Source organism: Notolabrus celidotus, chromosome 7 (genome assembly GCF_009762535.1).
Source record: "Notolabrus celidotus isolate fNotCel1 chromosome 7, fNotCel1.pri, whole genome shotgun sequence".
In the NCBI taxonomy this organism is placed as follows: domain Eukaryota; kingdom Metazoa; phylum Chordata; class Actinopteri; order Labriformes; family Labridae; genus Notolabrus; species Notolabrus celidotus.
Genome location: NC_048278.1, coordinates 29,024,773 through 29,042,736, shown reverse-complemented (window position 1 = coordinate 29,042,736; position 17,964 = coordinate 29,024,773). Strand labels below are relative to the sequence as shown.

Here is a 17,964-nt window from a genome sequence, read left to right as displayed (position 1 = left end):
TAAATATGTTTTGCTATAAGCAGACATCCATCCAAAATAATACAATTAAAACAGATTTATTTTTAAGTTGAGCTTTATAAAGTGTTAAATATTTTATTGAACAATCAATTCTTTCACAGAAGAACAGAAACATGAATGTTGAGTTAAATATTACTCATCCCCACGACCCAACCCATTCAAAAATTAACAAAAATGCAATCCCAACTAAGTCCCATTCAAAATGTTAAATGAAAAGAGCTCCTCTCCCTCCAAAAAAGCATCTTCCCTCAAGCTTCTCAAGCCTAGCCTCTGCAGGATTCTAGAAATCATATGTGCATGTGATGGAGGAATGCACAGTGCATGTAGGGAGCATGGTCTCAATAGCTCTGCAGTAAGCAGTGTGCTATGTGCATGTGATTGAGGAATAGCATAGATATTCAACAATACTTGCATTAAATCTGGTTGTTTTAGTCGGGATTATGCTAAAATGTATTTTCCCCAACTATATTTAAGTTCCCTATTAAGAGCCATCCTTTAATTTAGTAAATTCCTGGTTTATTCTTGTTTATTCCCATAAATTCCTGTTAATTCCCATGGAAAGTTTCCAACTTTGAAAATTCCTGGAATTTTGCAACCCTACATATATTACTCCAACACTTGTGCCTCAATCAGCACAACCAAGTAGGAGCTGATGTCCCTGAATGGTCTTGTTTTACCACAGAGCCTGTTCTCTACTTTAGTTCCATTTATGAAAATGTCTTTTGGCTTGTTTGCTTCTCCAAACAACACGTCTTCACAGGAGCTACACTAAACATCTGAAACCCTCAAAAATGAAGATGAAAGTCTGTAAGACTGTCCAGATTGAAAGCCCTTGCTTTGAAATTGTTTGCTGTGGCGTTATAATCACAGTAACAGCAGTAGTCTGACCATTTGTGTCTACACAGGATGCACATTTCGTGTTAGTAACCAGTGTTTTGGCCGCCCTCACAGCCTAACATACAATCCCTTTAGTAATGCTTGTGAAACAGTAAAAAATAGACCTTATGTGGATAGTGCAGACAACTTGAGTATTTAAAATAGAAGGAACAAAACTTCCTGGGCTGAAAATGGAGCCAAGGCAGTGGTGCTTCAGATGGCAGTTTTCATATTTTTGGGCATTTTGGCCTTTATTGGATAGGAAAGCAGGAGGTAATGTGGGGAGCAGAGACTGGGGGAAGACATGCAGCAAATGCTAGAGGCCGGGAGTCCAGCCTGCGACCACTGTGACTAGGACTACAGTCTCAGTATTTAATACGTTTGCCAAAGGTGCCCCGATGCTTCAGAATTGGATCCAAAAATCAACTTGTTTGAAATACCTGAGTATATTTTGACTCTCATCCTGTCACCTGGATGGCCTGGAGAACATACAGAGGCTAAATCCAGCTGTTCTGCAAATGACCACTGGAGGCTAGCTCTTGGAATAAGTCATCTCCATTGACCCACGTATCAAAATGTCAGACTCTAAAGCAAAATTAAACCACTCTCCAGCACGGAACAAATGTTTTCCTCGACTCCCTCTAATTCCAATTAAAATAGAGGACCTTAGTCTTCAACTTTTTCACTGAAGTTTCAGCAGTGTAGATCTGCATCAAGTGTCATCAAGATGATGTTCATGCTCATTTATTCACTCTGAACTGATCACTATAAAGAGTTGAGTTTGCAAGCAAAGCAGGCTTTTGTTTTCGAGCCACTGTCAGTCAAACAGTCCGTCCTCAAACTAAACCTACTGTCTTTATCCTTGGTCAGGTGAAATCATGTGTTCCCGTGTCATGTTGAATGGGAGAGCATTCTTCAGAACAGCCTTCCATTGTAACTGTATTGTGTCTTGTTGATGTCACGACTAATTTTCGATGAAATGTATGTGAATCTGAAAGAGTTGTTTGTTTACTGTCACTGTCCTAATCTTCTGTCAATTTTGAAGTGAAGTGATTTAATAAGTGGTTCCCCCTTTCCTCACTAACCGTGTTTACATTATAGAGTCACTTCAGGTTCAGCAGGTCCCATGAATCACACCAGCCTCAATGTCTGCTTACACACACATTCAGTCCACTTTAGGTGGCTCTGCCCCTTTAGATGTTAGATTGTAAAGACATATGATGACCAATAACATATTTATTGAACTAATCGTCCTCTTGTTTCTCCTAATTTTTTAAAAATATTTGAAGTCAGCAACATGTTCCACCTTAGTGAATAAAAAGTTGTACATTCTGCTGTGATCTGTGATTGGTTATGACTGAGTATCTGTGTTTCTGGCTTGGCTCACCTGTAGGGCCAGGTCCTCTCTCACGCCATGAACGGAAGCACCAGCCATCCTCAGAGGCCCCTCTCTCCTCCATCCTACCCTCCTCCCCCAGCCTCACTCCACACCGGGCTCCCGAGGCAGAGCAGGAGTTCAGGTGAGGGTATAGAATTTATTTTTAGTCAAAATCATTTTATTGAAATAAAAACAAGGTATACATGAAGCGCAGTGCTGATCAGTCACTGATATTAGAGGATGTTATAAATAAACACCAAACGCAGTTAGCAGTCACATCTACATGGGAAGAGTGAGAGACATGTGCAAAGGGGAAATAAAAGAACCATTAACTGCACATGGTAAATAAGTGAAGCATGGACCTACAACAACAGCCTAGTTTAAAGAAAATATCAAGGTAAACAAAAACATGAACAAAAACACGAACAAAAAAACAAAAAACAACAACCATTATAAAACAATCCATACCCTGTCACTGCCAGTGATGATGTGAAATACTTTCCCCAGTCCCATTAAAGTACTAGTTGTACATATGGAAGAGAGAGATGATGAAGCTGCATCTGAATCATGGTTTTAAAGGTTGTGTACAGAGTTCAGAAAGGGTCCCCAAATTTCAATAAACTGTGCATTTGAATGTTGGAGTGAGAATCTTGTTTTCTCTAGCTTTAAGCAAGCCATAATATCTGCCAACCATAGGATATAGACATTTTAAAATATCTATGCAATAATGTTAATATTTTAATTGAGGAAGTCGTTACTGAACAAGGACTACAAGTATGTTTCTCCCTTAGATAGGCATTCTTGCGTGAATAGTATTTCTTTGTAAGGGATGATGTATAGTGAGTGAGTTGTTATAGCAGAACGTAACTCCTAATTGGATGAGCAGGGACCTTGATAAGTGTGTCCCTGCCGGTCTCAGCAGATGTCTGTCTAACATGAGTCTGGTTCTGCTCAAAGTTTCTGCCTGTTAAAGGAAGTTTGTCCTTGCTGCTGTAACTTGCTAAATGCTGCAAAGTGCTCTGCTCATGGTGGATTAAGATGAGATCAGACTGAGTCCAGTCTGTAAGATAGGACTGGATCTTATCCTGTCTTGATAGAGCACAGTCTTGACCTGCTATTTTTGTAAAGTGTCTTGAGATAACGTTTGTTGTTATTTGGTGCTGTATAAATAAAGATTGATTGATTGACTTCAAAGTGTAAGGGATAACCATTCATTCTTTATTGAAATAATTGGTAGACTATGGGAAGAGGGTAAAAATGTGTTGTTCTACTATTCAAATCTTGACAGCAGCAACATTGTATGACATGGGGAGTGGGTTTTCTCAGCCTGTTTTGGTGTCAGACTTTAGGTTTTATGGTCATCTATCAGTATAACTTATCATCTCTTCTTTCCTTTCCCTCTCTTTAACCAGAGGGCAGCGAGACAGTGACCAGAGAGTCTGTGATGTCGGGCCAAACCACTATCAGCAGCACTGTGCCCATTGCCCGCTTCTCCGAAGAAGAGAAAAAGGTCTCCGTCATTAAAGCTCCTCATTATGAAGGGATCGGCCCCGTGGACGAGTCCGGCATCCCCATCGCCATCCGCACGGTGAGCTCAAACACACACAGAGTCGAACTCGTTGTTTTATAGTGGACTTTACTCAGTTCAGTATCAGAGTGTTGCACAGGAGTGTCTTTTGACCCATTTCTGTTGTCTTGATATGTGATCAGGCTCACAAGACGGGATTACTTTGAACTGTCAGCAGCTTTTGACCTCAAAATAAAAGCCTTCTTCTCTCACCCTCACTATCTGCACTGTCTCTTCTGCTCTCCCTCTGTGTGCTGGTTATAGAGATGAGCTCAGTCAAGGTCCCTGCTTTAGTACTACAAGGTCCTCACAGCTTACTTACCCAAGCGTGTCTCCGTGTGTTATCTCTGCTGAGGCTTTCTGTGTATTAGCACCTCACTCTGCTATCCATTTCTTGAAGAGTGGCTTTTAAAGGGCGACATGTTAAAGTGCAGAAGTCACGGCAAAAACTAGAGACAGGCAGAGAGAGCAGAAAGAAGAAGTGACACGGAAAGAATGTAGGACAGAAGAGAAACAGATGCTTCTTGTTGTGAGCAGACAAACATTTTTGTGGGCACTTTCTTCGGTAACCGTGGAGAGTGAAGTGGTAATTGGCCCATCTCTGGCCATGCCAGCGCTACATGCTCAGTCAAACACACTCCTTCACTGTGGAGCCGAACCGCCTCTTCTCAGACCAGAGTCCAGACACAGTGTTTAGTGCTACTGAATAAAGAGGGGATTAAGTCTCTCTGCCATTTGATAGCTCTTTTTTGAAGTGGCTGTTAGATCCATACTGTACACACAAAGACACATTCCAGGGTTTCTACTCAGGCTTTCCAGGCAAACCAGCGGGGAGCTCCCGCTTTGATTTTTGTATCAACATGGCTCCTGATGAAACCATATCTGAAAGACTGCACAATCACCTGAACACACTCACACTCTCACACCAAAACATAGTCAGTGTAGCTTTTTACACTACTTATAACACTGTTAAGTCATTATCTGGCTTATTTGTTCTGAACTTGAATACATTTGTTGAAATGTCAACTTTACAAACGTTTGCATCTTTGGAATCACAGTGAATGACATCCTTTTTTTTCACTTCTTTGTTGAGCAGTGAAAAGGCATTAACTTGTCAAAAACGAGAAACTACCTGATTTTTGTACTTTTACTTACAACAATGGTAAGAAAAAAAGCAATGGTTTATTGTAGCATCTCTATTCTTATTAGTGAAAAAGAAACTTAAACATGTTAAACTCTGTGAAGGTAAACCTACCTTTAGTTTCATGCTGAACTTGATTTATGATTTAAGATGTCTTTTTGTAAACTTGTCATAAAACAAAAGAAAAAAGATGACACATACTCTACCAGTCAAAAGTTTGGACACACCTTCTCATTCAACTCTCTTCTCTTCATTTTCGACATTGTAGATTAATACTGAAGACATCAAAACTATGAAATAATCTGGTTTTGCCATAATATGGATTACAACAGTAGTCAAATAGGGCTATCTATTGTGTACTAACCCTACCTCTGAACAACACAGCTGATGGTCTCAAACACATTAAGAAGGCAAGTCATTCTACAAATGAACTCTTGACAAGGCTCATGTTAATTAGAAACCAGTCCAGGAGACCACTTCATGAAGCAGACTGAGAGAATACCACGAGTGTGCAAAGCTGTCATGAAGGAAAAATGGGGCTACTTTACAGAATCTAAAATATAAAACATATTCTGGTTTGTTTAACAATTTTTTGTTAATTAAATAATTCCATATATGTTCTTTCATAGTTTTGATGTCTTTGGTATTAATCTACAGTGTTGCAAATAATTAAAATAAATACAAACCCTTGAATGAGAAGGTGTTTACAAACTTTTGGCTGGTAGTGTATTTAGCAAATGTTATATAGAGGGGATAATGCACAGTCAACAAAGTGACAGAAGATATTCAAGAAATCGTAATAATTTCAACAACTATACGACGCATATTTATTGAGAGAGTGAGAACGCTGCAATCCAATGTTCAGACTTTCTTCTTGTAAGCTTTAGCTGGTAGATGCATAGACTGTATAAAATATGGACGTAGTATCCGTGATGTCACCCGTTTGTTTCTGAAGCGCTGTTTTGAGGCCAATCGGCAGCGGCAGCCATATTGCTGCTGTCGAGTGATTGTGACATAAAGAGGCGGAGTTTGAGCCTCCTAGCTAACAGCTACAGTGTTACCGCCTGTCAATCAAGTCAGCTGTGCCTCTCATTGGAAGACTCGCAATCTCAATACCTTCGAAATTGCCGCGTTAGAAAAAAATTCACCCCTGTACAGTGTGTGCCGATTGAGATATGAGCTATCCAGACTACACTCGTCTTTTGTACCAGGCTGTAAACATGTTTATTTCTACTGTAAAGATTGGCCTTTTCCCATTCATGTGTATGTGGTTTCCAGTACTTCCGGAGCCAGCCTCAAGTGGATCCTCGATGAACTGCAGTTTTTAGCACTTCTGTATTGGACTCATGTTTTTAGACCGGAGGTTGCCGCTATGATAGATGAGAAAAATGATAAACAAAAATGTGTGAATCAGAATGAATTATGAATTAAATAACTGGAATTGAGTGTAACTCGGTGGCCTGTCTCTTGACGAGATATTCCTTGTAAGAGCCATAATTTGATCAATAAGGTTCATTTAATGGTTGTAAATTCATAATTTGTTCATTTTGGGGATTTTATATAATAAATAATTAAGTTCTAAATTGTAAGCCTTTATTCATTTTTCCCAGAACGGCCATGCACCAAACCTCATGGTATGGATAACATCATCAAATGTTACAAATATGTGTAAAATACTCTCTGCGTGTCTCTCCAAGTGAAATCTGCATCCCTAGAAAGGCTGAAAATGTGTTTTTCTCCACACAGTAATTTTCTTTAATACAATCCAAACCATTGCTCCAGTAAGTGTTGCATTTCATGGCACATAAACCTTTACGGTTATCTCTCTCTCCTCAGACGGTGGATAGACCGAAGGATTGGTACAAGACTATGTTCAAACAGATCCACAAGGTTCACAAAGCAGGTAGGTCTGTTCTGTCTCACACTGAACTGCAGCAATGTCTTATTATTGTATGTGATTTGATCATCTGACATCATGAACAGAATCTGTCAAGCATGCGTGCTGTACGCACGGGTCTGTGCGCCTAAATGTGTGTGTGTGTGTGTGTGCATGCTTGTTCTTGTTAAACCTAACAGCCTACAGAGCCTCAGAGCCAGAACTCATTAGACGAGAGCAAGAGAGTCTGGAGAGCAGGCGGAACAGAGAGAGACCTCTGACAGACTCTGAGCTGTCCTGGGAAATCTGCTCTCATTTAGTGGGCTCGACAGAATCACACAGTCAGTACAAGGCTTGTTTGTTCATAACTGCTCAAGCTTCTTCTGCTGCAACACATACACACACACACACAGGAAAACACAGACACAGACAGACACACACACACACACACACACACACACACACACACACACACACACACACACACACACACACACACACACACACCACACATTCCCTAATGTTGTGATTGTGACTTTCTAAAAAGCATCTTTTTTATGCGTCTTGGAGACTTCCCATGGCTCTCTGATCGTTCACACATTCACAGTGAAATTTCTCCTTTGGCGGGGCGCTGTTGTCCTTCTGATAAATCCAGAAGAGGCATATTGAAAAACAATGGTTTGAAACATGCTGAGCTTGTGGATGAACAGAAGAGAATTGGTTTATTTTGTGCTGCTTGGGTGGTTTTGATGCTTCTCTACGCTGATGAAAAAACAGTCGCTATTGGAAACATCTCTGTAACTGCAGGAACAGAAGCTGCTTAAAGGTTGCTGCCTTTCTGAAGAGCAAACTACAATATGTCTCCGCTGTGCCAAACAGTTTCCTTTTGCATGTGCACAAATAAGTCCCTGCTGCTCTCTTTTACAGATGATGACTATTCTGACACATACAACGCCACATACGCTGTCATAAACAACGGTAAGATTCTCTTCTTGTAAAACAAAGTTTGCTTTAATCAATAAGTCATTTCTTTCTAGCTCATTTGTCTCCCTCTGCTCCATTACTCCTCTCTCCTCTCAACAGATGAGTACAACCTGTCATCCGGCACCACTTTGGCCCACCCTGCTCCCAGAACACACACGTACAGGCCGCTCGCCAAAAGCCCCTCCGACAACGGAGGGCATCTGGGGCCTCGGGAGCCTTCGCCATCCCCAGTACCTCCACCTCCTCCACCCATGCCATCGCTGCTGCAACTGAGGGCCAGAGACAGTGACCGGGAGAAAGACTCACCTGACTCGTAAGAGGAGTTCTGACCTACTTCTTATTTATCATTTATTCATTCCTTATTATTTTCCTGCGACATGTTAAGTTACTCTTTTTGGTTGCATGAATTCTAGGCCAACATAGGCTACGTTCACACTGCAAGGCTTAATGCTCAATTCCGATTTTTGGCTCAGATCTGATTTTTTGTTTACTTGTTCACATTACCATCTATAATGTGACCTGTATCTGACTCCAGTGTGAACAGTTTGCAGCTCCAAACTGCCCCGCATGCTCAAAAGAACAGTAACAATGACGTCACATGCAGCTGTTTCACCCCATATATTTATAAGGTCCAAGACCTCGCTGTCCCTCCATTGACTTGCTCCATCGTTGCTATCCTCCATTTTTGCAAGGCTACCGCCACGCAGGATTGTGACGTGTGTCGCTATATAGTGATGTGAAAGTATCATCAAATCGGCTTTAGCTGTTCACACTGAGGTCGCATTGAAAAAAAAACAGATCTGTATCTGATTCAGGACCACATATGGAAGTGGTCTAAATCTGATTTGAAAAAATTGATTTGGGGCAGATTTGAGTGTTCACACTGCCTCTAAAAAATCTGACCTGGTCACTTGACCCCCCCAAAAATTGGATTTGGGCCACTTGTGCCTGCAGTGTGAACATAGCCTTAGACATCTTTTTCATATTCAAGCAAACTCTGAAATATGCTTCATCATCATCTTCAAAGAAACATGTTTTTGTTTTTCCTCATCAGGAATGAGTGGGGACCTCCAAACAGGAAAGTGGACACACGAAAGTACCGCGCAGAGCCCAAGAGTATTTTTGAGTATGAGCCTGGAAAGTCGTCTATTTTGGAGCATGAAAGACCGGTGAGTATATCAAAACCTAGTCTTTCATGTCATTGTGATGAATTATGAGTTTTCCAAACCTTTCTTGTTTGATGACCCTGTGAGTCCTGCAGAAGCTAATCTGGAATCTGCTCAGGTTGTAAGAAGACATGATGTCTGCTTCATTGGAATGATTTTTCTACCTCTGTTATAGTGAAATTATTTCTTCTGGCATAGATGTAGGTATGCTTGTCATTGTGTAGTAAATGATCAAATGTAAGGCTGTTCTTTTACCTGAAGAAGTAAACAAGTAATCACAAAATGAAACAAAAATTCAGAGATGGACCTCCGTTCCAAAAAGATGAAATTGGATCTACACAAAGAGAAAAGCTTCCCAGACACCTGAAAGCTTTCTCTCTGCTCGTCTTATCGAGCATTTCAGTTTGGTAATAGATTTTCACTTCCTGGGCTTCTACTTGGACTGCTCTCTGTCAGACAGTGTGGGCGTTAAAAAGCAAAGGTTTCCAGCACTGCATCCTCCAGTGACTATACAGGCTGTTTGCCCAGTGTGGGGTGAATGACACAGCAGACAGCAGCAGAGATAATTAACATGTAGAGGGAGGAAAAAAGAATAATAGACATGAGGTGTCCAAGATACGGACAAGATAATGGATGAAGCATAATGGATGTGGAGTCTGTAATGGTGGAATAGATTCAATAGAAAACGTTTTTTTGTGAAGGTTTGTCAGATGTTAAATGTGATGACTGCAGTGAGCTCTCGCAGGGTGATAATGCATGAGTCAGTTCCTGATAAGGCAATAAAAGGAGAGAGCTGTAGAGAGTAGATGAAACCCTCGCTGGCTCATTTGCTGTCTTTAAAACTGTGTGTCGTCTGCTCAGAATTTTGTTTTCCTTCCCAAGAACAGAAACGGCAGAAACCAATCTGTTCAGTGGTGAAGTGTCCATTCGTGCAATTACAAGCCATAGCAAAGCAAAAATGTCTCTCTGGCACTCTCTTCCTTAAGTTCTTCTCTTTTTTTTTTCCTGTGCTCACAGTATGTGTGTGATAAGCTGTCTCCGCTCCAGGCTTCACTTTTTTTTTTTCACAGGGTGACTCATTTGTCTCAGAGCTGAATCCTCATTTTTAGCAGGGGAGATGAAAACACAACAACACCTACAAAACATCTCCTGGCAGTGTTCTCACTTGGCATGAAAACTCCATCTCTGTGTGGGAACAGGGTTGGAAAGAGCAGACAGAGTAGTAAAACAGTGAACCATCTTCACGGCTGTGAGACCGTTTGGAAGTGAAGAAGGCTCTTGACTGTAGTGCATCCTGAAGTGTTCAAATCAAACAAACTGAGAGAGCTGTACTTGCTAAAGTGTAGCATTAAAACAGTAATACAGGGTAGATGATTAACTGGCTGCACAGCTGAAACTGCTGTTTTGGCTCACCTGTCTAACATTGTTGCGTTTAAATACTTCCACCACATCTGACCCAATTTATTGAAGGCTGATTTGATATGGAAATATATGATCTATCACACACGAACAGAGATGAGTGATAGAATCTGTCATGTCACGGAAGCACAGACACACTCTTGTGCCTCCTGTGGGCAATTTGACTCACTTACATGCCATGCATTCAAATCTGTGAAGGATGCATCGTTCTGATAGGTCAACAACATTCAGCAAATGATAAGAATATTTAAAAAGAATACAAAGTAAAGTGTGGGGTTGCAAAAGGGTGGAACACTTCCGGTAAATTTCCATGGGAAGTTAAGTTGGGGAATTTTGGAAATATTCCAAATTAGAAACTATGGGAATTTATGGGAATTAACTGTGAATTGAGGGTAATTTAATGGAAAGGTATCATATCCAAGCATAAATATTTTTTTGTTTTAAGCAGACATCCATCCCAAATAATACAATTAAAACAGATTTATTAGTAAGTAGAACTTTATCAAGTCTTAAATATTTTACTGAACAATAATTTTTTTCATTGAAGAACAAAAACATGAATGTTGAGTTAAATATTACTCATCCCCACGACCCAACCCATTCAAAAATTAACAAAAATGCTATCCCAACAAAGTCCCATTCAAAATGTTAAATGAAAAGAGCCACTCTCCCTCCAAAAAAGTTCCATACAAAATGCAAATAAAAAGTGCATGCAGGGGGCGTGGTCTCAATAGCCCTGGAGTAAGCAGTGTGCTATGTGCATGTGATTGAGGAATAGCATAGATATTCAGCTGTACTTGCATGAAATCTGTTTTTTTTTTGTCAGGATTATGCTAAAATATATTTTCCCCAACTATATTTAAGTTCCCTATTAAGAGCCAACCTTCAATTTAGTAAATTTTGCAACCCTAGTCAAGTGTTGAATGCTTGACTAAGTGTTTTTGATTGCTTCCTATAATGTCTAAGAGATTTCTGCTGTGAGTATGTAGTGTAGTGTTTTTAAACAGCTGCCTCTGTCTTCTTCTTCTTCTTCTTCTTAATGTAATGAGTTACCCCGGTGAGACTTTGGTATTCCTTCCATGGGGGCCACACTAAGCTGTGGATAATGAGGTTGGGTGTCAGATATGTAAAGCTCAAATGAACATGCTGATTGTCTTTATCTATCACCTAAGCTATGGCTCAGGGTAAGGCTGGGGTAATATGAATCTGTCCTGGGGTTTGCAGCCATGTTAAATTGCATATGCGATTAATGAATATTAATTGAAAAGGTCTACAGCTGCCTGATGTTAGGCCACTGCTCTATGTAGCTCTCTCACTAGTTAAAGTAATGAAGTGAAGTCTTCCTCTGTATTCTTTAATTGGTGCAAGTAAGAACAAGGTCCTGCATCGCTGCATTCGTCCTCATGAGCCAGTCTAAATCTTCATCCTGGTTCATCCTGTGTCCATCTCCTTGTTCCACCTTAGCCCATTCCTAACCATGAGCTCCATGTCTCTCTCTCTCTCTCTCTCTCTCTCTGTGTGACTTCTTCCCACACTTCCTGTCTTCTGTCTTTCTTTTGCCTCCTCTCTCTCTGTCACTGTCATGCTTTCCCAGACCTATGATGACATAGATTTAGAGAACGAGCCTTGGTATAAGTTCTTTTCCGAGCTGGAGTTTGGGCGGCCGGTAAGTCAGGGCCATTATAGCTGCACCCTCAACCGCAACCCTGCTGTAGGCATACACCCACTTTCTACACCCCACCCATGACTTTTTTTTTACTGTCTCCTCCAATAGCTTGGGTGGGGCTAGTTGTTTGGGCATGTGGTACTTGTTGGGTGCTGTGACCCCCCCTCCCCCCACCCTTGTGACAGGCTGTGTTTTGTGACTGCATTGCTGTCTTTGTTTGTTTTGTTTGTTTTGGTCTGGTGGCTAGCAGGTGGTGATTTTTTCACATAGAAAATTTGTTTTGTTTTATTTGTATGAGGGGTATTTACGTTCTTTCCTAGATTTGATTAAATTAGAAAAGAAACTAGGTTTAACCCTCCTGTTATGTTGCGGGTCAAACTTACCTTTTTAAAAGTCTATTTTAGGCAATATATGCCTTCCAAACCTGCTAAATGCAGCATAAAAATCTGGGCAGCATGTGACACAAGAGGTGTCATGTTAATTAATCAACATCACTTCATAAGAATTTTTTTTTAAATAAAATAAACAAAAATCTATGTTATAAAAAACTTTTGTCTTTATATTTAGGGCTTTCCAGTGTACATTTGAAAACATTTTTACATTAATTTTAATTAAAAAACGAGTGAGTTATCCCCATTGAAGCATGATCTGTGAGAATTAAAGACAAATGGACTAAATCTTGATTTAAATGGTTAGTAATGGAGTTAAAAATTTGATCCAAATTGGATAATTGAATATGTCCTGGTTCAAATTTTCCCAGGAACATTGCTGTTCCAGAGAAACGAACATAACAGGAGGTTTAATGCAGATCACTCTGAAAGCTACTGAACAGTCTATTATTAAGTTATATCACTGATCAATATACATTATTTTTTTTAAATCCTCTTTTTTTTGCATAACTATCTGAATCTTTGCTGCTTCTTTCACACCACATGCAAACACATATATCAGATCATTAGAGTTTCATCTAGCCCGTCTATTTCTCATTTTAAATTTCTGTCAGTGATTTTTTTAAATCCTCCATTCTTTTAGAGCAAACCTCTACACGTAGCTCAGCTCTTTAGCACCACCTTCTGGTTGTAGGGCATACTCAACTCAACTTTGTTTATATAGCACCTTTCATACATAAAATCATGCAGCCCAAAGTGCTTCACAGAATAACAGAGACAGAAAACAACAGCAATGGTAAAACTATAAAAGGCAGGATTATAAATAAAATACTTAAAAATAAAATAAAATCAATACAGTAGAATTAATAAAATAAGTAATAGTGGAAAGAAGTTAAAAATGAGGTAGCGTTAACAAGATCAGATGAATACAAGAAATAAATAGATAAATAAATAATTAAATAAGATATATATGTTAAAGCAATGATTCAATGATGATTAATAAAAAAAAAATAATAATAATAATAATAATAATGCAGTCCAGGGCTAAAAATAAATTACTCCAAATTAAAAGCTAGATTAAAAAGGTAAGTCTTATGTTTACTTTAAAAACACCCAGAGAGCTCGCCGTTTTAATGTCCAGAGGCAGAGAGTTCCACAGCTTGGGGACGTAAAAACAGAAAGCTCTCTGGCTTGTTCGTTTGTGTGAGACACACAAGGAACATTTAAAATGTACTTATACAGCATCCCAGAGGCTCACTATTGGTACTGCCTCTAGCCACAGATCTGAGGTCAAATTACCCCAATGAAGGACAAAGTGTCATCAGGTCATACGTCTGTCCAAACCAGAGCATGACATCAGGTGTTGTTTTTCGGGCTTATTCCAAATGTTCAGGTGAAAATGTCACATCTGACTCTGACATGACTCTGGAGTCATGTCAGAGTCAGGATGAGATACCAACCTGCAATATTTCCAATGTTTCACACCACAGAATAAGCCCTTAGAGTGTAGACGGTTTGTCTAAACGCACTGACTGGTCCGGCTGGGGCAGACTCTCACAGTGTGTGCAGTGTTTGAGTGTCTGTTGACGTGACGAGTCATAAGGCGTTCGGTGTGACTGAGTGAACAGTAGATTTTAAAAGCAGCACTAAGTCACAGCGTTTGAGAGTGAAACGCATTTTACTGTAAATAAACACACTCCAGCTTGTGCTTCACTTGGCTTTATTTGCTTCACAGCTTGCTCTCACACTCTGCATGTGTGTGTGTGGTACATGGGCACATTTCTGCGTGTGTGTGTGTGTGTGTTTCTAGATAGATGTATTTGGCTTTATAACTTAGAATTGTCTTTGACTGTAGCTGTAACTTTGACTAAATAGGAATAACGTGTAAATATGTAAAGTCAAAAAAATGCATTTCAGTGTATTAATTTGTAGGAGTGTGTATGTGCGTGCGTGTGTGGGTGTGTGTGTTTCTCGGTAAAAGCCTGTCAGTGTGTACTGAGTGTGTGTGTATGTGTGTGTATATGTGCATCGCACATGCAAATCACATGTGCAACGTTTGTGATCTAGTCCATCTCTGGTAACTCGGAATTCTCTAACGAGTGTCACTCTCTCCACCTTTTTTCTTGTTTGTTGGTTTCTCCCCATGATGTCACCACTGCTTCTCCTCCTTCACCTCATTTTCACCTTCTTCCTCCTCCTCCTCCTCCTCCTCCTCCTCCTCCTGCTCACTGCTGCTGCTTTGGGCTCAAGCCTCCTAAAAAACGGCTGGATTATAATCCAGACATCTCCGCTCGCCAGCGCATTGAGGTAATCTCACATACATGAGTGTTGTCGTTGTGTTCATCACAGTTTCTAACCATTCATTCAAATCAAAAAGCAGATGCTGTTTTGAATCTGAAAGATCTGATTGGTTAGAATGAATGGGATGTGTAGAGCACCAGTTCAGTGTACTTTTTTGTCAGAGTGTCTGCCGTTCACTGCTGATTGTATGAAGTCTGTCCTAAAAAAAGTGATTTAAAATGCCTTTCCTGTTTTTTGTTTGGCATTTAAAATCTCTTGGTTGTATCACATACATCAAGCTTTCTTATTGTCACAGTCTGTTAACCTCTTTTTCATCCACAGATCATTCAAAAAATCCAAAGTTTATACTTTACCCAGGTCAAAACATAACTAAAATGAAATCTTAATCTTTTTTGTTTTAGTTTAAAACCATTAGACAGTGTCTCTGAGCAGAGAGACTTTCTTTGTCTCAATGCACCAAAGTCAATCTTTACCCCCAAGATCCATTCCGGCTGATCCATGCCAGGGTTTGTAGGGGTACATTTTCCCCCCTGAGCTCACTTCACAACATCCTTCTGCTATGTCACCTATGCATCGTCCTTCAGAGCAGCCAGAAAGAGAGCAGAAATTGATCCTCACTGTTCTCACCGGTAGGCCCCTTCTTAGTCAGGTGTGCCATGTGGAACCAGCATCCATTGCACCTTACGCTGGGGGAGGGATTTGAGTGTGGCACAGCTACAAGCGCATGCAGGCTGTGCATTGTGAGCAGCTCTGACTCGAGTCTTTGTTCCTGCGGATCTCACTTTTCCCTTTCGTTGTCTGCCCTATTTCAGACTTCCCTACACATCGCTCCTGCTGACAAGGCTCCGGAGAGACCTGCGAGGTAACCTCTGTTTCTTTTATTTTCCTCTGCACCACCCCCCTCCCGTCCCCGCCCCGTCTTTCAGCACCAGCAGTCGGTGTTGTGTTTCAGCACGTAATCAAACCTGCTCTTTCTCGCCTGGGCTCTGGTGCAAATAGCCTCTGTATCGGCTGTTAATGATCATTTGCAGGGATTAGTGTTGGTCTTTATATGCTTCTGTCACTAAAGGCAGAGATCTTTGCATGTCCCTTGCACTGACGGGGCCAGAATAAATTAACCCAGCAGAGCTATTGATTCTGCCCTTCACCTCCTATCCTTCCCTCAACCCCCCCTCTTCCTCCCCTCTTCCCAGTCCCTTTCACAAATGGCCTGCTTATTCAGTCGCATTGGCCTCAGTGAAAAGAGAGGGCAGAAATGGGATGTGATGAATAGACCATGTAATTCATGTCACTGACATTGAGTGGGTTACTTTGTCACAGAGAGAAAATCAGATTTTGCAGATATTTAAAATGAGTGAAGTTGCAGTGACTTTTGTCGCATCTTTCCAGACACAATTGTCACATTTTTTTGCATGATAACTTAGGTCTTACTTAAAGATATGGAATACTTAAATAAGAAGAATATTAACATTTTCTTAAGCTATAAGTTACCCTGAAAAATCTAGTTCAACCAAATAATCCGCAAATGATTTCAATCAAGATCTTTAATTTGGCCCAGAATAACTTTGCAATTAGGAAAGAAGCGAATAACATTTTTTTTACAGAACTGTTAAGAGATGTGAAACCCTTTCAGGTTATTATTTCTTCTGTTTTTGGCTCTACATTATAAGCACTGATCATTAGGGATGGGTACCTTTCACATTTGAACCGATATGGTACCGATACCCGGTGCCTGGGAATCGGTATCGGTACTCAACGGTACCAATTTTCGGTACTTTTGTGTGTTTATGTGGTAATAAATGTTAATTTGTTTAATAATAAAATCTCAATTTTTTTAAATTTAACATATTTATTTCATTTAACATGAAATGGACAGAAACAGGATTATATAGGTAATTAGATATATTAGCTGACACGTGTTCGTGGCGTCTAATTGCTCTTTCGGGAGTTTATCAATTAACATACGTGAATGCCTGCGGACGGACGGGAGAAAGTCAGTTAAGATAAGAGATTCCTTTACTCGTCCCACAACAGGGAAATTCAAATGTCACAGTAACAGAGTAGACAGTGCAAAATAAATATATAAAGCAAACAAGAGCCTATAAAGTAACAATTATTAAAAAGTTATTAGCAATTAAGACACCGCGTCTCCGTCTCTTTTTAATAAGAGGACATCTTACTTGTTGGGCATTCATGCACACAGGAACCGTTTTAAACAGGGCAGGTAGTCGGAGCGAAAGAGTCCGTCTCAACTTTATCCTCCTGCAGCTCTCTCCCGCGGTGAGTGCGCGCGCCCGTCAGCTGCAGGCTCCGTTTGGGGCGCTCCCGCGCAGATGCAGAGAGCACGAGCAGAGACGTCCATCCGATCAGTCTGGAACTTTGTTACAGGGGGAAAGTATGGAAAATTGCCCCCTCTTCCACTCCCTCACAGTCACAAGGATGTGTTTAGGTACTGAAACATGGTACCGTTTGGTTTTACGTGACGGAATTCGGTCGGTACCTATAAAAGTACAGAATTCGGTACCCATCCCTACTGATCATACTAGAGACACAGTTTGTAGACTATTCTCTCAAGATATGTACGTATTCAATTGGCCGTCCTACAAACTGCATTAACCAGTGTCCTGAGTGTATTAGTCATTGATGTCTGACTCTCTTACAGTGCTGCCAGCGACTACAGAAAGAGAAGGAAGTCAGAACCGTCCAGTTCTCAAGCTAATGCTCAGCCTCAGAGCAGAGCTGTAACCTCCCCTAAGCCTGTGGATGCCTACAGACCCAGCAGCAGCCTAAAGAAACCTCTGGTTCGTTCCTCACCATCCTCACCCTCCAGAGCCAAAGGTACACACACACACACGCTGACATCTCTTTTTCCCGCGGTTTATTTGTCTTTTTGTGTCTTTGTGTTTTTCTTTCTACTTCTCATCACCAGAATGTCAGAGAAACAAAGAAGATTTTTTTTTTATTTGTTGTGTTTATCACAATGTGATGTCTGGTATGGTCTTAAGTTGCCTTGATTACTCGTTCCCCTGATGAGACTGAAGTTTGAACAGAAATCATCAAACCATCTTTTTTTCCACCTACTTTTCTCTTCTATTCGTTCCTCCACCACCCGTCTCTTAAACCTCTAAGCTCGGTATTTCTGCTTAACATGCTCTCTTCCTTCTTTTTCACCACGCTGCTCTT

The 17,964-nt window shown here is 40.5% G+C and overlaps 1 protein-coding gene across 1 annotated transcript in view; it reads left to right on the top strand.

Annotated features, from left to right (window-relative positions):
• LOC117815966 (sorbin and SH3 domain-containing protein 2-like) overlaps window positions 1-17,964 on the top strand; it is a 71,790-nt gene that overhangs the window by 38,858 nt on the left and 14,968 nt on the right. The window contains 11 exon segments of the mRNA XM_034687990.1: window positions 2,288-2,414; window positions 3,685-3,860; window positions 6,817-6,883; window positions 7,057-7,197; window positions 7,784-7,834; window positions 7,940-8,153; window positions 8,895-9,009; window positions 12,020-12,091; window positions 14,731-14,787; window positions 15,594-15,643; window positions 17,444-17,619. Of these exon segments, the coding sequence (XP_034543881.1) occupies window positions 2,288-2,414; window positions 3,685-3,860; window positions 6,817-6,883; window positions 7,057-7,197; window positions 7,784-7,834; window positions 7,940-8,153; window positions 8,895-9,009; window positions 12,020-12,091; window positions 14,731-14,787; window positions 15,594-15,643; window positions 17,444-17,619 (1,246 nt within the window).